Here is a 25,730-nt window from a genome sequence, read left to right as displayed (position 1 = left end):
CTCAGAATCTACAAATTTCCTGGGGCCCATATTGATTTGGAAGAAAGTCAGCTCTTCTGAATTAGTTGCAATGATTCTGAGGCTTTTGAGGAGGATCCTACTTTGCTCTTTGGCTTCCTCTCTCTATCAACCTTCCTGACACTTCCTTGGAGTTTGTTTGTTTTTGTTTTTTTGAGATGGGGTCTCACTCTGTTGCCCAGGCTGGAGTATAATCACATGATCTTGGCTTACTGCAACTTCCGCTTCCTGAGTTCAAGTGATTCTCCTGCCTCAGCCTCCCAAGTAGCTGAGATTACAGGCATGAGCCACCACGCCTGGCTGGCTAATTATTATAATTTTAGTAGAGATGGGGTTCACCATGTTGGCCAGGCTGGTCTTGAACTCCTGGCCTCAAGAGATCTGCCTGTCTCGGCCTCCCAAAGTGCTGGGATTACAGGCATGAGCCACTGTGCCTGGCCTTCCTTGGAGTTTTGAATGCTTGACGTTGACAGGCATGTCCCATAGGATGATATAATGCAACTGAACCATAAAATGCCTTCTCTGTCTTATCTGCTGTTGGAGATACAGGGTGATCCACAGAGCACTGGAATCTAGATTTTTGGATTTTATTGGTCAATAAAATTAAAAATGGAGAAACAAGATAGAGTTGCTGAATCTTTATTTTGCCACATAGGACATTAAAAAAAGAAAACTCCAAAGAGACAAAGGCTTATATGTACTGTCACCATTTTTTTTAAAAGAAGGCATGTATTTCAGCATCAAAATGTAGTAAAGACAAAAATCTCAGAAGAAATCAAGTTCTTTCCAAGAGTATCCTTGTTGGTTATATTAGCCAATTTTCACACTGCTATAAAGAACTACCCGAGACTGGGTAATTTATAAAGAAAAGAGATTTTAATTGATTCACAGTTCCACATGGCTGAGGAGGCCTCAGGAAACTTACAATCCTGGAGGAAGGCAAAGGGGAAACAAGGCACATCTTACATGGTGGCAGGAGAAAGAGTGAGTGAGGTGGGAACTACCAAATACTCTTAAACCATCAGATCTCATGAGAACTCACTCACTATCATGAGAACAGCATGCGGGAAACCACCCCCATGATCCAGTCACCTCCCATCAGGTCCCTCCCTCAACATGTGGGGATTACAATTTGAGGTGAGATTTGCGTAGGGACACAGAGCTAATCATATCATTGGTGATGTTGCTTTGATGTTTTCTCTCTGTACTGATGAAAATGTCGCCAAGGCTTTTAATGCACTAAGGAATACGTGAGCGATGTTCAAGGGTTTAAGTTCGTATTTTGTTTCTGGAATGGCTCCAGCTTTTGTTCTCTTTTTCTTTTTTGGAGGCAGCGTCTTGCTCTGTCGTCCAGACTGGAGTGCAGTGGCATGATCTTAGCTTGCTGCAATCTCTGCCTCCCAGGTTAAAGTGATTCTCTTGCCTCAGTCGCCTGAATAGCTGGGACTACAGGCATGTGCCACCACGCCAGGCTAATTTTTTAGTAGAGATGGGGTTTCAACGTGTTGGCCGGGCTGATCTCGAACTCCCAGCCTCAGGTGATCCGCCCCTCTCAGCCTTCTAAAGTGCTGGGATTACAGGCATGAGCCGTCGCACCCAGCCTCTCCTTTTTCATAATTACCTTTTTTTGTTCCATCAGTGTGAATTAAGTGATAGATGCAAATTATATTTTGCTCAAAGTGTAATGCAGTATTCTGAAGGATTCCCAAAAGAGGCCTTTTAAGTTTCTGGGGAGTGTTGAAGAATAGGACAGATCATGATAAGGAGATTTTTTTCAGATCCTAGAACAGTGAATGTAAAGTTATATAAATCAGTTTTGGAGAATGAAATCCTAGTGTGTGTCAAACAGAAATAAATATCATGCCTTTACTTTTGACTGTTTTATTATTGGTCACTTTTTGAAATAACACAGGGACACCGTGATTGAAAATGAAAGGTAGAGAATGATGGTTTAATCATGATGTCTTTTATTCTTTTTTTTTTTTTGGTTTTATTTGTGAAAAAAAATAGGCTGCACAGCAGGCATCTTCATCCTCACCCAGCCTGAGTGGAACATCGTGTTCTTTCTCTTCCCTGGAAAATACAATGAAGACACCCAGCAGTTTTCCTTCCTCCTTATCTAAAGAGAGACAATCCTTGCCCGACACAGTTAACAGTTCATCTGCTGCTGAAGATGAGGGACAACCAATAACGTTTGCTGTACAAGTTCATTCACCTGCACCCTCAGAGGCAGGCAGCCACAAGGCCCGGGAAAACAGCTTTGTCACATCAGAAAGTGGATTTTTGAACTCTTTATCTAGTGATGATACTTCTTCATTAAGTAGCAATCATGACCATCTTACTGTCCCGGATAAGCCTGCTGGATCAAAGATCATGGACAAAGGTAAACCAAGAAATTCTTTTTTCTTCGTTAGAGAGTGAGTATTTGTGTGTGTATGGAACTCTGATATTAATTTGTAACAACAATGGTTAAACTCATGCACGATGATTCAATAATTAGTCAAGTGGGGCTATGCCCAGAGATTGCTTTGTAGAGGAGTTTGCATGTGGACAACTCCAGCTACTAGGTCACTAATTACTTGCTATAAGTGTCACTAACCAACTGCTTCAGAACTCTAAGACATGTGATCATAAAATAATGATACTTTTCCACCAATTGGAGAAAAAACTTGCCTCTTTGTTTTTGGTCCCATGTCCCATGCACTGGAGCTTGTGGTGGTTGAGTTAGGATTTTGTAGTCTTGTATTCATAACATCACCTTAATAGTTCAAAATGAGCTTAGAGCAGCCACTTTCCCTGGGCTGTGCCCCAGACAGCATCTAATTCTTAGCCCATCGTCTTCTGAATGTTCCTGTGTGGTTAATGGGAAGACAGACAATTTGCGCGCACTTTGTGCATCATTAGAACCTTTATATATAAAGGAGAGCACAACTTACGCATTCAAAAAACATTTTACATCTTAACAAAGGAAATAATTAATTGTGTGATGAAGTTGATAATATGAGGTTTAAAAAATACTCTGATAACTGGTCCTTATCGTTTATTCAGGATTAGCTTGTTTTTATTACTGTTCAATCATGACGCGTCTTTTCTGATTGTGCGCTATTCATTCTTCTGTAAAACACGGTTACCTGATGGAAGATACTGAGCAGTTAAAGAACGATGAGTTTGGTTTGTATATTTTTGGTGTGCCATTGAGAGAAAGTTGACTTGCTAAATTCCCATAATCACTTGCCAGAGTGTCTAATGACGCAGATGACTGTTCTCTCCTCTCCTCTAGTCTAGTCAGGGAATCTTTCTTTAAGTTCTCAAATTTCAGATGGGTACCCTGCTAATTTAATTTTTGGTACCAGAGTAATTTGGCCAAGGATCACAACTGCAGACCAAGGTGTGTGTGTGTGTGTGTGTGACAGTGTGTGTGTGTATCGTATTTTAAAAGTATGTAAATTTGAATACTCAGCCTGGTAACTAATTCTCTAGGTTACAACAGTTGTCACCACTCTGTGAGGCCTTACCTAAGGATGCTTTACACAGACCTGCCTGGCCTATTTTTCTTATACCCCTCCCCTCTTAGGCCAACTGTCTATTTTACATTAGAAGAACTGGAGTGAATAAAGTCATTGGCAAACCAACCTATTTCTAGAGGTGAATGAGTAGCATAGGGAGGAGAAAAGAAACTTTATCACTGAGGAATGGAGAGGACTAAAGATTAGACTGTGAGGAAGAGTAGTCTGAACCCGCCCTCAGGTTTGTGAGGTGCTGTCATTTGGACAAAGTATCGAGCTTAATTGTATCTCCTTGGAAGCACAAAATTGAGCTCAGTGGTGCAAGTCAAAAGGAGATAGACTGAAGCTCAGCATAAGAACTTTTTTTTGATGTGAGATCTTCAAAATAGAATGGGTTCCTTGGAAAGTAATGCATTTCTTATCACTGGAGTTGTTTACTCATTCTGAGACAACCATTTTCATTGAATATTGATTACCTATTGAGTATTGATCACAACTCTTGTTCTTGAAAAGATATAGTGAAGAGATGATTTAAGTATCTTGAACTAGATGACCTCTACCTTGATACTTAGAAGAGACTTCCAGATATAGGACTGGTGGAACTAAAGAAAATAATACAAAGTACTACATCTATTATTTTTCTCCTACAAACACTTACTTTAATCATTGGGTCATAAGTAGAACTAAAAAAAATTTCTCACACACACACACACACGCACACACACACCCCAATATGAGCATAGCTTCAAAAACATACTAGAGAATAAAATCCCATTTGCATTCTTTCCCAAGAGATAACCCTGGAGGTTAAGAGTTTTCTTTTAGGACCATAGCCAGAGAGTCATGGGAAGATGCAACAGTCCTTGTTCCTGGCTAAATATCATTCCAGGATTGCATGTGCTGTAGAGCCTGGCTGGATACCAACAGCCCTTTAAATGTAAGAATGAAGCAACCTGGTATTATTTAGTTTTGAGTTACACGCAGAGTGCCCAGCAAAATCTGTACACTTCTTCAAACAGCTCAAAGTGACGGTATTCCTCTTATTAAAAAGGAAAAGAAAATGGAAGTTTTTTTCTTTTTGTTTCTCATTGATTTGTTGGCAGTTGCCATATGTTGCAGAATTTTTGCTGATGATTTTCTTCTGCTGCTGGGGATTTGGTTAAATTCCCAGAAGAACTGAACCACTTAAAGTCATCTCTATGGAAACAGCAACCCAATCTTTGCTTGCATTTGTGATGACTTGCTGTTGAGTAATCAAATTTCATATTGTGCATTTTTTTTTACATGTGTGTTTATGTGTTGCAGACAAAGGTAGCTTTTCATTTTTGTGACTTTTAAAAGGTAATGTTTTTGAGTTACTAATAAAAAATTCTTGAAATTCTAGTGTCTGAAATTGTTCAAGGTGCTTTTATGTCAGGGATAGAAGTCTTAACATAGGTCAAAAGGAGAGTTAGGATTTTAAAAGATTAAGTCCTGGTCTCAAGATGCATTTGCTGGAGAAAGAGTCTTTCATCCTAGCAAAGATTCTTAAAGATGAATAACTGAGTCCTGAAATAAGCAGACAGTACGTATTATAGCCTTCCTTTTATTTAGACAATGAAAGAAATACTTTTGCAGTCAGTATGCAATTAAAATTGTGGTTGCTAGGATTTTATGCTGAATTTAAATACTCTGTTAGACATTTCCTCCTGTAGTGTATGTAAGCTATTAAAAAAATAAAATCAGGGTGTTAATTGTGTCCTATTGCCTTTCTTCGCTGAGAGTTCCAGGTTCCAGAGCTCTAGGAATTATTCACTGATTAATTTCACAAAGCATAATGGGAAAAGAGGTGAGAGGGTTAATGACATGTTCATTTCATCTCAATTTTACCCTGTGCTCCTCATTTCTTTTGTTAGAAGTTTTTTGAGCCATGACTTATGCCTGTGTGATAGTAAGTCACACTGTGTCTTTCCAGACATATGTACAACACACACTACCTGCTGACAATGCGGAGACAATGTCACTTCTACTTAATGAATGGAGAAACCTTACTCTGGGTGCTGAAAAGCTGTATGTCAGCGAATAAGACTAATACCCAATTTAATAAGCGAATAAAACTAATACCCAATTTATACAAACAAATTATCGGGTACAAGCACAGCCAGAATTGATCTGGGAGTCATGTAGATAACAAGCTTAATTTTTTAAAAAATTGTTAAAGAAGAGACAAGCATTCTAGAGCATGCAGGACATTTCAGGAAAGTGACATGAATGAGCCAGATTTTAGGATTTAAAAAGTATTAACAAAATTATACACAATCTGAGTGTGAAACAGTACTTCAGCTAGCTACTTTGAGTGTTGCTGTTGGAATCATGTAGTATGCCTCCTCAGGAAGTGAGTATGTAATAAAAAATAAGTCAAAAACTGGACTCCATTTAATTTTGCATTATTATATTGTGCATCTATCATTTTTTTTTTGAGTACCTAACATACATGTACTGATGTACTTTGTGCTGAAGTGAATAAAATGTGAACAAGAGGGGCTGGGCACGGTGGCTCATGCCTGTAATCCCAGCACTTTGTGAGGCTGAGGCGGACGGATCATGATGTCAGGAGTTTGAGACCAGCCTGGCCAACATGGTGAAACCCTGTCTGTACTAAAAATACAAAAAGTAGCCAGGTGTGGTGGCACACACCTGTAATCCCAGCTACTCTGGAGGCTGAGGCAGGAGAATTGCTTGAACCCGTGAGGCAGAGGTTGCAGTGAGCTGAGATCATGCCACTGTACCCCAGCCTGGATGACAGAGCAAGACTCCATCTCAAAAAAAAAAAAAAAAAAAAAAATTGTAAACAAGGTACAATTCTGGTCTCAAAAATGTTAACACCGATGGGCTGAGTGGGAGGAACTAGACACATTTAACAAAAGAAAGCAGAGTAAAACAGGTGCCACAGAAGAGATAGAGAGCACTCCAGAGGTTTAAAAGAGAGCAGGGACCCAAGACAAGATCTCATCTAAGTGGCAAGATCTATACATCGAGAAGGGAGGCACTGGAAAAGGGGATGGAAAGGACATTTGGTTGAGGTTGAATACTGGGGTAGGTGTTCCTTAATTTCAATAGCTAATGGATGACCATTTCTAATCAGGGTGAGTTGGAAGTACGCTTTAGAAAAATGATTGAGCTGTAGAGTGCAGGGAAGAATAGAATAAGGGGAGACACAACATGAGAGGGTTTAGGGAGCCTGCGTAGGAGGCGGCAGTGGAGAGGGGAAGGAAAGGGGAGATGAGAGGTTCTGCAGCATACCTATCAGGGTGAAGACTGATCTTGGTTTTTGTATCCTTAGCACTTAATTTTGTTCCTAGAACATTTCCTAGTAATCTTGTTTTGTGAAGTATCATTTGATATTGAGAAAACCTTTAATATATGATCATTGGCATCAATGGCATTGATCTCAGGCATGGGTGACTCACCACCTGCTTTCTCTGATCCTGTGTCATGTGGCTAAAGATCTCCGTGAGTTGTCATGAAGTCATGCTGATTAAGTTACCTGCAAATTTGTGTGATTTAACTAGGCCATTCATAGTACTCAGATTTTGCATCATCTTTGTTTTTCATCCTACTTCCTACAATTTTTCCTGAAGCTAGGAGTTACGAGTGGTAGGTGGTGGGAAGTCACTGGGGCAAAGGTATGGGAGATGGTGACAAATGTAATCTAGAATTTGGAGGTATAAAGCTTAGAGTGGCGATGACAGTTTGAAAGAAGTAGGAGGGGTTGAGGAGTTGGAGGTCATAATTGAAAAAGGAAGGTAGTAGGTTCAGAGGAGACAGAATGTGAATAAGGTAAGAGGAATCTTCCACTCAGAAATGAGTAAATTTAGAGGTGAGGATTTTATTTTATTATTTTATTTTATTTTATTTTATATTTTAGATGGAGTTTCACTCTTGTTGCCCAGGCTGGAGTGCCATGGCACAATCTCAGCTCCTGGTTCCTGCAACCTCTGCCTCCTGGGTTCAAGTGATTCCCCTGCCTCAGCCTCCCGAGTAGCTGGGATTACAGGCATGCGCCACCACGCCCAGCTAATTTTGTATTTTTAGCAGAGATGGGGTTTCTCCATGTTGGTCAGGCTGGTCTCGAACTCCTGACCTCAGGTGATCCACCCACCTTGGCCTCCCAAAGTGCTGGAATTACAGATATGAGCCACCATGATTTTAGATGTAAAACAGTTTGAAATATTGAGGAATGGGTATTAACAGTGATCTGCCCTGGGCGTTAAGTACGCTAGGTGTACCACTGCTCCTGCACAAATTCCTGCCCAGAATACCACATTTATTACAGATGAAAACTGCGTCTGTCATGACAGAAATAAGTCTTTGAAGTTTGTCATGTTGGACATCCCTTTTAATACTATGCTACTAGAATAGTGTGTTGTCAACAATATTTTGAGCACTTTTTGTCTGTATAGAGTATGGAAAACAGCACTGGAAGAAAAAAATAGGGAGTATTGTCATGTTTGATGCTGGGATCATTTCTAAATTGATGTGGCTTTGAGCCAAAGTGACCTGTCACAGGCATCTCCTCCTTGTCAGTCTGGCACCAAAGCAGAAGTGTTTGTTTTGCTTATCATGTGATCTAGTGGCGTAGAGGGTTGGAAAGTTATTAGAGGGGTCTTCAATTTTTCTTCTCTATCTTATAACTTCTTCTTGGTGATTAAATCCTTGGTTTTCTTTCTTTTTTGATGTTATTGATGTCATTATTATTTACTCATTAGCAGGAGAGTAAAAGTATATGCAGATAGATGTGTATTTTTATTTATTTTTAATTTTTTATTTCCATAGGTTTTTGGGGAACAGGTGGTGATGTTTGGTTATATCAATGAGTTCTGCAGTGGTGATTTCTGAGATTTTGGTGCACCCATCATCTCAGCAGCATACATTGAACCCAACTTGTAGTCTTTTATTCCTCACCTCCCTCTTATCCTTTCCCCCAAGTCCCCAAAGTCCATTTTATCATGCCTCTGCATCCTCATAGCTTAGCTCCCACTTATGAATGAGAACATATAATTTTGGTTTTCCATTCCTGAGTTACTTCACTTAGAATAATGGCCTCCAATTCCATCCAAGATTGCTGTGAATGCCGTTATTTGGTTTCTTTTTATGGCTGAGTAGTATTCTATGGTATATATGTACCACAATTTCTTTATCCACTCGTTGATTGATGGGCATTTGGGCTGGTTCCATATTTTAGCAATTGCGAATTGTGCTGCTGTAAACATGCATGCAAGTATCTTTTTTCGTATAATGACTTCCTTTCCCCTGAGTAGATATCCAGTAGTAGGATTGCTGGATCAAATTGTAGTTCTGCTTTTAGTTCTTTAAGGAATCTTCACACTGTTTTCCATATTGGTTGTACTAGTTTACATTCCCACCAGCAGTGTAAAAGTGATCCCTGCCCACCACGTCCATGCCAACATCTATTATTTTTTGATTATGGACATTCTTGCAGGAACAAGGTGGTGTCACATTGTGGTTTTGATTTGCATTTCCCTGACAATTAGTGGTTTCCATCACTAACTGAGCATTTCTTGTTTGTTGGCCATTTGTATATCTTCTTTTGAGAACTGTCTGGTCATGTCCTTAGACCACTTTTTGATAGGATTGTTTGTTTTTCCTTCTAATTTGTTTGTGTTCATTGTAGATTCTGGATATTGGTCCTTTGTCAGATGTACAGATTGTGAAGATTTTCTCCCACTCTGTGGGTTGCCTGTTTACTCTGCTGATTGTTTCTTTTGCTGTGCAGAAGCTTTTTGGTTTAATTAAGTTCAAATGCTTGGTTTTCTAGTTCTTTTCATGACTCTTGATATTTATATGCTTCATCATTTCTTCTGTTTCATGGAAATTGTTAATTATACTGAAAAGTATCATATGCATAGAAGAGTGTTCTCTCTCTATCTAAAGTGCCCCATAAATAGACACACATGAATGTACACACAAACAATAGCCATGTGGCCACCATTTGGGCCATGAAACATAAATTAGCCAGCAAATTACTTGTGAGGGTGTGGGGTATTGAGAGTGCTCACCCATGCTGAAGAGATATATTTTGGTGGAAACAATTTAGAAAGCAATTTGTCATCATCTAGTAAAGTTGAAGATAGGCATACATCATGGCCAGCAATTCCATTTCCAGGTGTATACCCCTAGAGAAATGCAGGCATAATGGCAGAAACCCCTTGTAATATCCTCTGTATCTAGCTGGAATTCATTCATTTTCATTGTTTTATAGTACTCCATTGTTTTACTATACAACAATAAATGTATCTACTATTGGTGAGCACTCTTTTTTTTCAGTTGTGGGCTCTTATGTTAAATGCTGCTGTGGACATTCTTATTTTTAAATTAATAGGCTTAACTTTGTAGAGCAGTTTTCAATTTATAAAAAAATTTAGCAGAAGGTGCGGAGTTTACATGTGCCCCCTCCATTCCATACACAGTCTCCTCTATTATCAACACCTTGCATTAGTTTGGTTCATTTGTTACAACTGGCAATAAATATTCATACTTTTTTATTAACTAAAGTCTATGGTTTACATTAGGGTTTTTTTCTTTTTTCTTTTTTCTTTGAGGCAAAGTCTCACTCTGTCGCCCTGGCTGGAATGGAGTGGCATGATCTTGGCTCACTGAGACCTCTGTCTACTGGGTTCAAGCGATTCTCCTGCCTCAGCCTCCCAAATAGCTAGGATTACAGGCGCTCACCACCATGCCTGGCTAATTTTTGTATTTTCAGTAGAGATGGGGTTTCACTATGTTGACCAGGCTGGTCTCAAACCCCTGACCTCAGGTGATCCACCCTCCTCGGCCTCCCAAAGTGTTGGGATTACAGGTGTGAGCCACTGCGCCTGGCATAGGGTTCACTCTTTATGTTGTACAGTTCTATGGGTTTTGACAAATGTATAACGTCATGTATCTACTATTACAGTATCATACAGACCAGTTTCACTGCCGTAAAAAACATCCTCTGTGCTCCATCTATTCATCCTTCTACCCTTCCTCCAAGAACCTGACAACCACTCATCTTTTTTACTACCTCTTTAATTTTACCTTTTCCAGAATGTCACATAGTTGCAATCATATGGTATGTACCCTTTTCAGATTGGCTTCTTTCATTTGGTAATATGAATTTAAGCTTCTTCTAAGTCTTTTGTGGCTTGATAGGTTACTTTTTAATCATTGAATAATATTCCATTGTATGGATACATCACAGTTTGTTACTCATTCACCTATTGAAAGATATCTTTGTAGCTTCCAAGTTTTTAAAATTATGAATAACCCTGCTAGAAACATGTGGGCGCAGATTATTGCATGGATGCAAGTTTCAACTCTTTGGGGTAAATACCAATGAGTACAATTGCTGGATTATATGGTAAGAATATGTATAAGTTTATAAGAGATGCCAAACTGTCTTGCAAAGTGGCTGTACCATTTTGCATTCCCACTATCAATGAATGAGAGTTCCTGTTGCTTCACATCCTTGCCAACGGTTGGTGTTGTCTGTGTTTTGGGTTTTTGCCATGCCAGTAGGTGGGTAGTAACATTTCATTGTTTTAATTTAGAATTCCCTAAAGACTCATGATGTTGAGCATCTTTTCAGATGCTTTTTTGCTATTTATGGCATATAAATATATTTATGACATATAAAAATATTTATGGCATATAAATATATTTTTTGCTATTTATGGCATATAAATCTTTAATATAAGGTGGCTGCTCAGAATTTATCAATTTTCATATATATTTTCTTTGGTGAGGTATCTGTTGAGATCTTTTGCCTATTTTTTTCATTAGCTTTTTGTTTTCTTTTGAGTCTTTGTATGTGTGTGTATATGAATAATATTTTTAACGTGAAACGTCATTTTATTACTCTACATGTACAAGTTAATGATTTTTGCTTATGTGATGTTGGCGACAGTTGTATATTTTGTGAGTTTTTGGGACCAGATTCAAACTAGGTCAATATAAGTATAGGAAATACATGAGAGCAGAATATTCAGTTTGATGATACATTATTGTCTACAAGATAGTTTATAGTTTGTTTTTTATTTTTATTTAATTTCTTACCTGTAATTGATAGGTAAGATCAATTACCTATAATTGATAACAGTTTGTTTTTTATTTTTATTTAATTTCTTACCTGTAATTGACCTAAAACAATTGTACATATTAGTGTGGTACAGTGTGATGTTTCTTTTTTGTAATTTTATTTGAGACTCAGTCTTACTCTGTCACCCAGGCTGGAGTGCAGTGGTGCAATCTTGGCTCACTACAACCTCCGTCTCTCAGGTTCCAGTGATTCTCCCGCCTCAGCCTCCCTATTACAGCCACCATGCCCAGCTAATTTTTGTATTTTTAGTAGAGACAGGGTTTCACCATGTTGGCCAGGCTGGACTCAAACTCCTGACCTCAGGTGATCCACTCACCTCGGCCTCCCAAAGTGCTTGGATTACAGGCGTCAGCCACCATACCCGGCCCAGTGTGATGTTTCAATGCATGAATATATTCATTATACTAGTATAATGATCAAATCTGGGTAATACCATATCCATCACTGTAAGCATTTATTATTTATTTGTGGTAACCACATTCAAAATCTTCTCTTCCAGCTATCTTGAACTATATACTACACTGTTATTTGCTATCGTCTCTCTATTATAAAGTCCTTTATTTGTGTGTTTTGCAAATATTTTCTTTCAGTCTCTGGCTTGTCTTTAAATGTTCTTAATGAAAACTCTTACATATCCATTTTGGTCCACATATGCCTGCGTTTCTCTATGGGTATATACTTGGAAATGGAATTGCTGGCCATGATGTATGCCTGTTTTCAACTTTACTAGATGAAATTGCTTTATAAATTGGTTCCACCAAAACACATCTCTTCAGCATGGGTGAGCGCTCTCAGAGCCCCACATCCTCACTGGTAATGTTGAGTTTCTAAATTTTTGCAAACTTGGCAGGTGGTAATCTTGATTATGGATTAGCACATCTAAGAGTGTTTATTTCACTCTTTTATCCATAGGTGTATTTTTGTTTTTCCAATGGATTTCTAGGAATGTATACATTCTGGATACTCCTTCATTGTCAGTTTAACATATTGCAAATATATTTTCTACATTTTTACTTCACTTTTCTTGTAAAGTAGTATCTTTTAATAAGTAGAACTCAGTTTTAAGGTGATTAAAATGATCTATCCTTTCCTTTATGGTTAAATGCTTTTTATGGTATTAAGAAATTTCTCCCTACACTGGTATCTTAAAGACATTCTTCCATATTTTATAAACTTTAGTCCACTTGGAATTATTTTGATGTGTTCCATGAATGAGATACAATATCACCTTACTCCATATGCACATATAATTTTCCTAGTATCATTTCTGTACACGCCATTTTTCTCCCAAACGTCCACGTAAGTCGCCAGTGGGCTATTTTGTCTACCCTGGCTCATACCATTCTTTTTACAAAATAAGTTTTAAAATCTGGCAACACGTGTTTTCTTACTTTGTTCTTTTTTTCAAGGGTGTTTAGGATACTCTTGGCCATTTTAACCTCCATATACCTTTTAGAATCGACTGTGAAATTACCCACACATACACACACATACACAGGCATGCAGACACACAGTCTGTGGGACTTTGGCGCGAATTCAGTTACGTTTTTAGATTCAATCTGGGGGAAACAGAAATTGTTATAGTCTAAAATTTTCCAGTACATGAAATTGGTCTCTTTAACTCTCTCCATTTATTTGTCTTTCTTGCATCTTATAATAAAATTTCACAATTTATATTTTCTATTAAAAGTCTTGAAAATATTTGTTAGATTTAGTGCTATATATTTCATATTTTTAAATGCTATTTTTAAAATCAATTTTTCTCTTTTTCATTTTATAACTATTGCTGGTGTACATGAATGCAATTAGGTTTTAAATGCATTTTTAAGAATCAAGCTTTCTAAATTCTCATTTTAATTCTAGTAATTATCCTACTTTTTTATGTGTATGATCATATTTCTACAAATGATAATGGTTTTGCTTTTTTCCTTTCCAAACACTGTATCTTTTACTTATTTTTCTTGTTTTGGATAGATCCAAAGTACAATGGTGATAGAAATAGCGATTATGGGCATTTTTGTGGTTGCTTGATCTCAGACAGAAAGGTTTCTGTGTTCCTACTCTGCCACCATGTCAGAATTAGGTACTTTTTCATCACTTCTACCACCAAGTTAGAAGTAGGTACTTTTTCATCACCTCTATTTTATGGAAGAAGAAAAATATATCTATTTTACTAGGGCTTAAACTGACTAAGTAAATAGCTTAAAACAGTCATGTTACTAGTAAGTGTGAAAGTTGTATCTGAAATGCAGTTCTGTTTGACTCCACAGCCTGAGATTCTAATCAACTTAATACCTAAGAATAATTCTGAGTAATCAGCAAGACACAGGGTTGAGTTAGACATGATGTGAGCCAAGCCACGTATAACTAAGATAATTTCTCTCCTTCGACAATCATGATGTTACATGTTTTTCAATAACTACTGGTGGAGTAGTACAGGTCACCCACCTAACGCTAGAAATAGAAGCATGTAAATACTGTTATGATATCACTGGGTGTGGGAACTCCATTCATTCAACAATATTTGTCAAGTGCTTTTTATTATGCCAAGCACCATGCCATGAGCTGGGCAAAAAGCAAGCAAAAGCCAAAATAAACAGTCCCATAGAGCTAACACTGAGGGGAGAGACTGGTAGGGAAACAGCACGTGTGATAGATTCAGTGGTTGTTAAAAGCCATGCTTTTTTTTTTTTTTTTTTTTTTACAAGAGGCAGGGCAAGGGGTTTAGAGAGCGACTGGACAGAGGTGGGGTATGGGGTGGGGTGTGTGATTTTACATTGGTGGTCCTGGAAAGTCTCTCTGATAGGTCGATATTTGAGCAGAAAACTATGGAGGGGAGAGGGCGAGCCAAATTAATATTCGGGGAAGAGTTTTCCAGGCAAAAAGCACACCAAGGGCAGTCCGACAGTGCTGGAGATGATTGAAGACTAGCGGCAGGAAGACGCAGTGTGGAGTGCGTAGAGTGGAGGGCGTGTGGCCAGGAGCAGAGGTGCAAGAGGTGAGCAGGGATCCCATCACGCAGGGCCAGGTAGGCAGGTGAGCACTCCGGGTTCTGCTCAAAGTGGGAGGGGAAGCGGCGGCAGGGTTCCCTCTGCAGGGAGGCTGCAGGGAGGAGCAATGCCGTCTCACTGAAGTTTGGAAAGAGCTGCTCTGGCTCCGTGCACGGACATGAGGGAGCATCTGTGAAAGCAGGATGCTCGGCGAGGTGACTGCTGCCAGTGTTCAGGTGGAGGTGATGGGAGTTGCTAGGAAGAAAACACTAGGTTGAGATGGAAAACGGTCAGACGCTGTGTATATTTTATAGTGGGACAATGGAATTTGCTGACATGAGGTTTGAAAGAAAAAGACAGAAGTCAAAGATGATTTCAAGACTTTCAGCATGAATGAATAAAAGAATAGAGTCGTCATATCCTGAGATGGAAAAGACCTACCATTTGGAGATATCAATCAAAAATTTGAAGTTGAATTTGAAATCCAGGCGAAGAAGTCAAGTCTGTGTGGATATGTGAGTCTGGACTTCAGCAGAGGGCTTGGAGATTTAAAATGGGTGATCTTCAACGTATAGTTGTATTTGAAGAATTGGGACTAATTGAGATCACCCGGGGAGAGAGAGTACAAAGAAGGAAGAAGTCAGTTCTGGCCGGGCGCAGTGGCTCACACCTGTAATCCCAGTACTTTGGGAGGCCGAGGCGGGTGGATCATGAGGTCAGGAGATCGAGACCATCCTGGCTAACACGGTGAAATACCGTCTCTACTAAAAATACAAAAAATTAGCCGGGCGTGGTGGCGGGCGCCTGTAGTCCCAGGTACTCGGGAGGCTGAGGCAGGAGAATGGCGTGAACTCGGGAGGCGGAGCTTGCAGTGAGTTGAGATCGCACCACCGCACTCCAGCCTGGGCGACAGAGCGAGACTCTGTCTCAAAAAAAAAAAAAAAAAAAATTCAGGTCTGAGCTCTGGGGTGCCCCAACATTGATAGACTGCAAAGAACACAAGCAAAACTTCACCCCTGTTAAGGGAGAAGGGGAACCAAAAGGGTGGTTATTCTGGGGGCTAAGTCAGGAAAGGTGTCAGTTAGCCAAATGCTTTTAGCTTTTAGCAAAAAGCCAAGATTAAACAAGTTTATCCAACTTGCAGCTCAGGACAGTTTTGAATGTGGCCCAACACAAATTCATCAACTGTCTTAAAACATTATGAGAATTTTTTGTGATTTTTTTTCTTTTTAGCTGATCAGCTATTGTTAGTGTATTTTATGTGTAGTCCAAGACAATTCTTCTTCTTCTAATGTGGCTGAGGGAAGCCAAAAGATTGGACACCCTTGGATTAAAAGTTGACTGTTGAGGAATTGAAGTAATCACAATACAGAACTTGACACTAAATATGTATAATAAGCCTATGGCATATTTTGTGTTAAAATCAAAGCCAAATCTATAGCAATTTTACGACCATATTTACTTACATATCATGTATTATATCAGCCATACAAACTAGACCTTTAACCGTGTAAAGTAACGCTGAACTGATTTGTAAAGTTTGAGGGCAAGACGTGGCAGTTATGAACAGTCACAATCTAAACTCTAACTTTTTGCCATTAAAAATTACAAAGTACCTGTTAGAAATATTTTCTAAATATTTGAAAGGTACACTGTGAATGTCTTCCTATTTTCAATGAAGTGTGCCTTGGAAGTTTGAACACCTAGGCGGTCATTAATCTCCATGTCTATAGCTGCTCCCTGGAAATACAGAAGACCCTCCTCCTTGGCAGGACCCATTGGCATGAGACCCCTCGCTAGGCTCTGTTTTCTCAAAATGCTTTCAAATACAGCTGAGTATATCATGATAAGAGGCTCAAGGGACAATAATATTCAGTATGTCTCTTTATCACCAATGAATATATTTTTTAACCTGAAGGACTAGCTAGTCATGCCATGTAGCAGGATCAGAAATCTGCAATCTTTAGGATGATTTTTTACTTTTTAGGAAAAAGGGCCATATGCAGGCAGTCTGGCCCTGGTAGTACTTTACAAATAATTTTGTTTTATTACCAAGAACTATGTTTGTTTCTTGTGACACATCATAACGTTATCTGAAAGGGGTAGGCAAGAGTTTATTTTTATCTGTATTTAAGTTTTAATCACAAAAGTATTATAACATACTTGATAAAATCTCAAACAATCTAGAAAGATACCAAGAACAAATAAAGATTTCCCTTACCACCATTTTCCCAATGCTACCATATCTTTATCAGTAAAATTACTATTCATTCATTCAAAAAAATATTGTACTTTTATTATTTGGTAATAACTGTTCTAGGCACTATGCCTACAATTTTTGTGTCCTGGATCTTGCATTCTGGTTAACATTTGGAGTGTATTTTTTCTATGTACCAATGCAGATACACACACACACACACACACACACACACACACACACATATACCATTGGTCTTTTTAAAAAAAATGTAAATAGAATTATGTGATAAATATCCATCTGTAGCCTATTTGCTTTTCCACATAAACCTTCCATGTTAGTACATGAAGCTCTACCTTGTTATTTTTGATAACTGCATCATTTTCTGTGGTGTGAATATTATACTACTGCTAGTATAGTAGTATTATTAATTCTCCAAAGATGGAAATTTAGGTGATTTCCAATTTTTTATTATTACAGAGTGTTACAGTAAACATTCTAATATGTATCAGTATATATACCAGTGCTATTACTTTTGGAGATAGCTGATACAGCTATTTTTTTTTTTTTAAGAGAAAGTTTTCAGTGTATCTCAACATTTGAAGTGTACTTGCCCTTGGACCAAGCAATTCTTCAAATGTTGAGATGCGCTGAAAACTTTCCCTTAAAAAAAGCGACAACAACAGCTGTACCAGCTTTCAGCTATAACATGAATACGCTCAGGGGATTGAATATACAGCATAATGACTAGAGAGTCAGCAATACTACATTGTGTACTTGAAATTTGCTTAAATGTTCTGAGCTCAAAACAATTTTTCCTGTTTTGTTTTGTTTTTGTTTTGTTTTGTTTTGTTTTTTGAGACAGGGTCTCATTTTGTTACCCAGGCTGGAGTGTCGTGGCATGACCTCTTTTCACTGTAACCTCTGCCTCCCGGGTTCAAGTGATTCTCCCACCTCAGCCTCCTGAGTAGCTAGAGGCATGCCACCACACCTGGCTAATTTTTGTATTTTTGGTAGAGATGGGGTTTCACCATGTTGGCCAGGCTGGTCTCAAACTCCTGACCTCAACGGATCTGACTGCCTCGGCCTCAAAAGTGCTGGGATTACAAGTGTAAGCCATCACCCGGCCCAATCTTTCCTTTTATCACTTTGTCAGTATGGTAGTTAGAATCTAACTTTAAAGCATTCTTTGGTATTCTGTAGAGTCTCCTTGGCACGATCATTCAGGTAATCTTGTGAATTTAATTTTCAGGTTGTATTTAGAATATAATTTTTGGATTTTGGTCAAAAATTTCTCAAATGTTTAGATTAATTTGGCAAGAAGTACTACCTTTAAAGCTTTAAGTCATCCATGAATATGGTATATCTAACTAGTTAGGTCATGTTATGCAAGTGCATAGATTGCAGTAGATAATAGTCATAGCGGTAAGGGAATGAGAGTGCCATCTTGAAAAGATAAGGGCAGCTGGGTGCGGTGGCTCATGCCTGTAATCCCAGCACTTTGGGAGGCTGAGGTGGGCGGATCATGAGGTCAGGAGATCGAGACCATCCTGGCTAACATGGTGAAACCCCATCTCTACTAAAAATACAAAAAATTAGCCGGGTGTGGTGGTGCGCACCTGTAGTCCCAGCTACTCGAGAAGCTGAGGCAGGATAGTAACTTGAACCAAGGAGGCAGTGGTTGCAGTGAACCGAGATCGCACCACTGCACTCCAACCTGGGCAACAGAGCGAGACCCTGTTTCAAAAAAAAGAAAAAAAAAAGATAATGGCATTTATCTGTTCCAACATTCATATTCTGCCCAGTGAAACTGAGATAAGCTAACTTCTTCCTTTCTCTTTCCTCTCTGTTCTTGGCCTGAAGTGTCCCCTAGCCTCATCCCTTTCCTTTTTCTAAAATTTTCATTTTTACCCTTTGTATTCACTTGTCCCCATCATGGATCCACATGGTTGATGGATCCAGTGGGTTTGGGGGCCACAGCTGACATGTTTATCTACAATGCATTGGATTCGTATCCTAGAATTTAGGTGATTTTCCAGCTTCCCACCCACTGCTACCATTTTGTTCTCATTCAGCCTCTACCTCATTAACGTACTTTAAAAAGAGAAAAAAGGATCAAGTGTCTTTTATGCACACCAACGTTTTCTGCTTTCTTGGCATATGGGCAAATGTAGTAATTTTATGTCTGCTTTAAATATCTTGCCTTATCCTGGGTGCTCATATATTTGGAAGAGTAAAATTTAAAAACAAATGAAATATTTGTTTTAAGAATATAAAGCTACTTGATCAGATAGTTGAGCAATGGAGTCAACTTAAGATTATTTCAGGAAACGATTGCCTTGAGATTCAATAATAACAACAACAAAACAACCATTAAAGATCACCCAATAGACTAGGTTTGTTCTTATCAATAAAAGCAATAATACAGTAGAAGAGTCTTGAGCTGTCTTAATAGAAACATCGAACACATGAGAGAAGATACGTATATGACTCTGGCAGAGAAGGTAAAACAAATAGAGGAAAATGAGGGAAATCAAAGTGAAACTACTATTGTCTCAGATTCATGAGAGCACAAGTAAAAACATTAGCTTTATACCTGGGTGTTTTTTCTCTCTCTCTCTCTTAATATGTTTAGTTTCTCATGGAATTTATTTTATCTGCCATCTTTTTTAAAAAAATTAATTTATTTTAAGTTTAAGTTCTGGGATACATGCACAGGATGTGCAGGTTTGTTACAAACCTGCCACCTTTTAAAATCACCTCACCTTTCCCAACTAGAGTGTTCTCCCAACTTGACATTCTCTTCTTCTAAGCACTCATACCTCTGTTTAATACATGGTTGCAGTCTTGTACATATGCGTTTATGATTATTACCTTCTGCTTTTGATTCAACTGGTTCATGATCCCCAAGTGTCCAGTTCAAGGCCCCAGGAAGGTAATCTGATTTTGTGGTTTGTGTCCTAGATTGCTGGCTGGCTTATCAATTTTCTACTCTCAGGTCTTGTGCCCTGTGGCCTTGTGGAGACAGAATTTGAGGTACAAAACCTGGGCACCTCAGCAGCAGAGGCTCTGGGTGGGGATTGCCCTCTTTGAAGATGTAGTAGTTCAAGCAGGGATCTGAGCCTTGGTCTGTCCAGTTCAGTCAACTACCATCTCAGGGACTATATATTGTCTGATTGGAAATACATAGTCTTCATTGAGTTTTATTCGAAAGAATGCATCAAATATATATTCATAGCATAGTATAGCTATGTAAATTTATAGCATAGTATTTAAGAAAATGAGCTTTGGAGTCAGAACCTAGGTTTGTCTCTTTGTGAATTTGGTGAAAGAGTTTTAATCTTTCTATGTCTTGATATCCTGCCTTTTATATCAGGGTTAATAATACTTTTCTCATAGAAGTGTTAAAAGATAATGAAATAATGTTGGTCTAAGAATTAACACAGTGCATATCACATAGTAAAAACTCAGCGTATGATCGTTATCTCTACCCAACAGCAGCAAAAATAGATTTCTCTCTCAAATTATACTATGCCAATGTTGTTGGTCAGTAGTGTCCTCGCTACTAAAATGAGTTATCCAGATTTTTTTTCTTAATTAAATAATTTAAATCTATCATTATGATTTCAAATCTTTTGCTGTGTTGTAGAGTTGTCAAATTTACTAATTGGAGGAAGCCTATACAATTCTTCTGATCTTTTGGCATCAGGTGCTATATTAAATGACATTTGTAAAGCCTTAAAGTGTATGCAAAATACCCAAATGACTATATAGATTTTTCTGCTCTTAGTGACAAGTGCCTTCCACGGTCTTTTCTTTCTCAGGCACTTAGAACATTGCATATGAACAGGAAATGCTGTTTTCTACCTAAACTTTTCCAAGTGTTGCATGTTGGGGAACTAAAATTATCTTCCCTGGAACATCATTTAGACTTTCCTAATCTGAAACAAATTTCCTTTCAAATTCTGATAGGAAATATGGCATATGAATTCCCCTCCTGTCTTCTGAATCCAGCGTTTAGGTTCTGAGTAGAAAATAAACAGCCACATTCTAGAAAGCACAAGGAAAGACCAAAAATAAGATAGTGGGGGAGGCAAAGTTGAAAATATAGCGTTTAAAGAGATAATCTGCATACAGTGTTCTTGACAGCCAAATTCCGGGCCTACTGGGGCATGCCTGTGCTGTCAGAGCAGACAATAGACTGGAGTATGGAGGAGGAGGAGAAGGGAGCGGCAGATTCATTTGGCACGATCTTGGAAAGAAGTGAACTTCTAACTTGGTTAAAAATGTTGTTTTGTCTCATTTGCTAATGTCACCAAGAAGGATCTTGTTTAAAAAAAAAAAAATATATATATATATATATGTTTTTGTTGTTTTTTGTTGTTGTTTTGTTGTTGTTAAACTAGCTCAGTATATATATATATATAATATATGTGTGTATATATATATATTTTGTGTGTGTGTGTGTGTGTGTATATATATATCCTTTCTTGAGTCTAACTAGTTAGATAGCTGACCTATGTTTAAAGAAAGTTTAGGAGTCTGACCCCTTGAGACATTCTAAGTTAGTGTAACAAATGTGAAGGGTCACTGACATTAACCCACATTCCTACCAACTCAACATATGAGGCACTGACACTTTTAAGCAGGGATTTTGGACATATTCCTTTGAGCAAAGCCAAATTTTCTTTCATTCTGTGTTCTGGTTTTTTAATTAAGAGATAGTACAGAGTGCTGCTTTATGGACAAATCTCAGTATGCTGGTTGTAACTCTAGTCGCTTTCTCTTCCAATGACCTGAGGCTAGCGTTGCATGAAAAATTGCTAACAGACTGGCCTTGTTACTCAAGTATGGTTCATGGACCAGCAATTCCAGCATCACTTAGGAGCTTGTTAAAAATTTACAATCTCGGCACCATCCCAGATGAACTCAAATGGAATCTACATTTTAACAAGATTCCTAGGTGAGTGCCTGTTAAAGTTTGAGAGGACTGCTCTAGAAGGGCATGGTTCTGCACGGTGTGAAAGTGAACGTTTATTCTTAACTCCATCACTAATTTGCATTTTGAAAAGATCACTTACTGTTTTTCTGGAGTCTTTATTTTTCTCATCCATAAAATAAAAATAGTTTTCGTCTTCCTTGACAAAACATGTGTGAGGTGAGGTAAGATAGACTTTAAAGCGTCTTCTGTGGCAGAATCAAAGTCCTGCTGTTTTATGTAGGAAGACTAAAATATACACTAGAAAGGAAGGATAAAAATTGCATTGGAAACACTTGACTGTCAGACAAAATTCATTTATTTTGCTTCAGAAGATAAGGGGAGTGGAAATAATTAATTTGGCTCCTGTCTCCAATGGGAGAGAGACAAGCAGTCTTTCCTGCCGATCTGTTTTCTTTGCTCTTTATGATCTTGTAAGATAAGAGAAATAATGTAGTGTTTTCTACTATGAAATTCTAATTTAGAAAAATATATAAAAAGCAAAAGGGAAATTTTAAAAACACTGCTTTACTGAAAAGCCTTTTGGGAGGTACAAGGGTAGCCAGAAAGGTTTGACAAGCCTGCTGTGGTCTTAGTATAACAATTGAGAAAGATTCTCACATTTGCTTTGGGGTCAGGTACAAGCTGTGTTTCGTTTTGCACTTGTACCTTTTGGGTCTGTTTTTGTCCTATGATCCTACTTATCACCTGCTTCCATTATAATTGGATGTTCATTTTATGGCCCTGTGAAGATCTAAGCACCAGCCATTAGCAACAATTAAAACAATATAATGTCCCTGACTGAATCGTGGACCTGGGGCACAGGTGCATCCCCTGAGTACTTAGTCTAAGAGTGTAGACCTCTTAGATTGCGACACACAAAACAGCCAATAGGGGTATTTTCTTGACTCCTAACACCAGCATTTATTATTTTTACTGTTCTATGCTTGTGGGTGATTCTGGAATCAGGTTATTAGGGGTCAGACACCTAGTCTTTCAGTCCCAGGCTTTCTCTGAGGAGAGAGGGATGGCTGAGAGGCAGGAAGCTGAGTGATAATTTGCCTTTCATTTTTTTCTCATTTCTTGAACAGCTTTAATCCTATCTGAACGTACATACTTCTTGCCATCATCTCATTTTTGGATGAATTTAAATAGAAGATGTTCGTTTTTTCGAACATAATATATGAAATTTTGGATGAATTCTGTTTTCATGTCTGGTTACCGCAACAGGTTCACTTTATCTGTTTGTTAATTTTAAAGTTTAGTTATTTATTAGAAGATCAAGTTATATTTATATGTACACAGCTGCCCAACCCAAAGTTTAAGTTAGAAAAAGAAATGGAAGAGGGGGAGGAAGATACCCTTTGATATTTTTAACATAAAGATCATATATCTTCATGTAAATACATTAAATAATAATAAAACTATCCAAAAGGAAGTTCCATTTATTTTTCACGTAGGGAATATATTATATGCCATGCTATCCCAAGATTCTAAAGTTATTTTTATCTTTACTGATTTAATAGGTATTGAATCAGATATGTGATTTTAATGTAATAATTTTATTATTATTACGCTTTAAGTTCTAGGGTACATGTGCATGACGTGCAGGTTTGTTACATAGGTATACATGTGCCATGTTGGTTTGCTGCACCCATCAACTTGTCATTTACATTAGGTATTTCTCCTAATGCCACCCCTCCCCCAGTCCCCCACCTACTAACAGGCCCCGGTGTGTGATGTTCCTCTTCCTGTGTCCATGTGTCCTCATTGTTCAACTCCCATTTATGCGTGAGAACATGCAGTGTTTGGTTTTCTGTCCTTGTGATATTTTGCTGAGAATGATGGTTTCCAGCTTCATCTATGTCCCTCTAAAGGACATGAACTCATCCTTTTTTATGGCTACATAGTATTCCATGGTGAATATGTGCCACATTTTCTTTATCCAGTCTATTATTGATGGACATTTGGGTTGGTTACAAGTCTTTGCTATTGTGAATAATGCCACAATAAACATATGTGTGCATGTGTCTTTATAGTGGCATGATTTATAATCCTTTGGGTATATACCCAGTAATGGGATTGCTGGCTTGAATGGTATTTCTAGTTCTAGATCCTTGAGGAATCGCCACACTGTCTTCCACAATGGTTGAACTAATTTACACTCCCACCAACAGTGTAAAAGTGTTCCTATTTCTGCACATCCTCTCCAGCATCTGTTGTTTCCTGACTTTTTAATGATCACCATTCTAACTGGCGTGAGATGGTATCTCATTGTGGTTTTGATTTGCATTTCTCTGATGACGAGTGATAAGGAGCATTTTTCTATGTCTGTTGGCTGCATAAATGTCTTCTTTTGAGAAGAGTCTGTTCATATCCTTTGCCCACTTTTTGATGGGGTTGTTTGTTTTTCTCTTGTAAATTTGTTTAAGTTCTTTGTAGATTCTGGATATTAGCCCTTTGCCAGATGGATAGATTGCAAAGATTTTCTCTCATTCTGTAGGTTGCCCGTTCACTTCGATGATAGTTTCTTTGGCTGTGCAGAAGCTCTTTAGTTTAATTAGATCCCATTTGTCAATTTTGGGTTTTTTTGCCATTGCTTTCAGTGTTTAGTTATGAAGTCTTTGCCCATGCCTATGTCCTGAATGGTATTGCCTAGGTTTTCTTCTAGGGTTTTTATGATTTTAGGTCTTATGTTTAAGTCTTTAATCCATCTTGCGTTAATTTTTGTATAAGGTGTAAGGAAGCAATCCAGTTTCAGCTTTGTGCATATGGCTAGCCAGTTTTCCCAGCACCATTTATTAAATAGGGAATCCTTTCCCCGTTGTTTGTTTTTGTCAGGTTTTCTCAAAGATCAGATGGTTGTGGATGTGTGGTGTTATTTCTGAGTCCTCTGTTCTGTTCCATTAGTCTATATATCTGTTTTGGTACCAGTACCATGCTGTTTTGGTTATTGTGGCCTTGTAGTATAGTTTGAAGTCAGGTAGTGTGATGCCTCCAGCTTTGTTCTTTTTGTTTAGGATTGTCTTGGTTATGCAGGATCCTTTTGGTTCCATATGAAATTTAAAGTAGTTTTTTCCAATTCTGTGAAGAAGCTCAGTGGTAGCTTGATGGGGATAGCATTGAATCTATAAATTACCTTGGGCAGTATGACCATTTTCATGATATTGAATCTTCCTATCCATGAGCATGGAATGTTCTTCTGTTTGTTTGTGTCTTCTTTTATTTCACTGAGTAGTGGTTTGTAGTTCTCCTTGAAGAGGTCCTTCACGTCCCTTGTAAGTTGGATTCCTAGGTATTTATTCTCTTTGTAGCAATTGTGAATGGGAGTTCACTCATGATTTTGCTCTCTGTCTGTTATTGGTGTATAGGAATGCTTGTGATTTTTGCACATTGATTTTGTATCCTGAGACTTTGCTGAAGTTGCTTATCAGCTTAAGGAGACTTTGGGCTGAGATAATGGGGTTTTCTAAATATACAATCATGTCATCTGCAAACAGACAATTTGACCTCCTCTTTTCGTAATTGAATACACTTTATTTCTTTCTCTTGCTTGATTGTCCAGGCCAGAACTTCCATTACTATGTTGAATAGGAGTGGTGAGAGAGGGCATCCTTGTCTTATGCCAGTTTTCTAAGGGAATGCTTCCCATTTTTGCCCATTCAGTATGATATTGGCTGTGGGTTTGTCATAAATAGCTCTTATTATTTTCAGATACATTCCATCAATACCTAGTTTATTGAGAGTTTGTAGCATGACAGGCTGTTGATTTTTGTCGAAGGACTTTTCTGCATCTATTGAGATAATCATGTAGTTTTTGTCATTGGTTCTGTTTATGTGATGGATTATGTCTATTGATTTGCATACATTGAAGCAGCCTTGCATCCCAGGGATGAAGCCCACT

At 38.2% G+C, this 25,730-nt stretch overlaps 1 protein-coding gene across 18 annotated transcripts in view; it reads left to right on the top strand.

Moving 5' to 3' along the window:
• The window catches only part of IPCEF1 (interaction protein for cytohesin exchange factors 1), a 201,867-nt gene that overhangs the window by 159,332 nt on the left and 16,805 nt on the right, over positions 1-25,730 (top strand). For all 18 annotated transcript variants that reach the window (XM_045391349.3, XM_015448996.4, XM_074037303.1 and 15 more), the window contains one exon: positions 2,029-2,401. In XM_045391349.3, coding sequence (XP_045247284.1) covers positions 2,029-2,401 — 373 coding nt within the window. The remainder of the gene's footprint in view (positions 1-2,028; positions 2,402-25,730) is intronic.

Source organism: Macaca fascicularis, chromosome 4 (genome assembly GCF_037993035.2).
Source record: "Macaca fascicularis isolate 582-1 chromosome 4, T2T-MFA8v1.1".
Lineage (NCBI taxonomy): Eukaryota > Metazoa > Chordata > Mammalia > Primates > Cercopithecidae > Macaca > Macaca fascicularis.
This window is presented reverse-complemented; position numbering and strand designations above follow the sequence as displayed.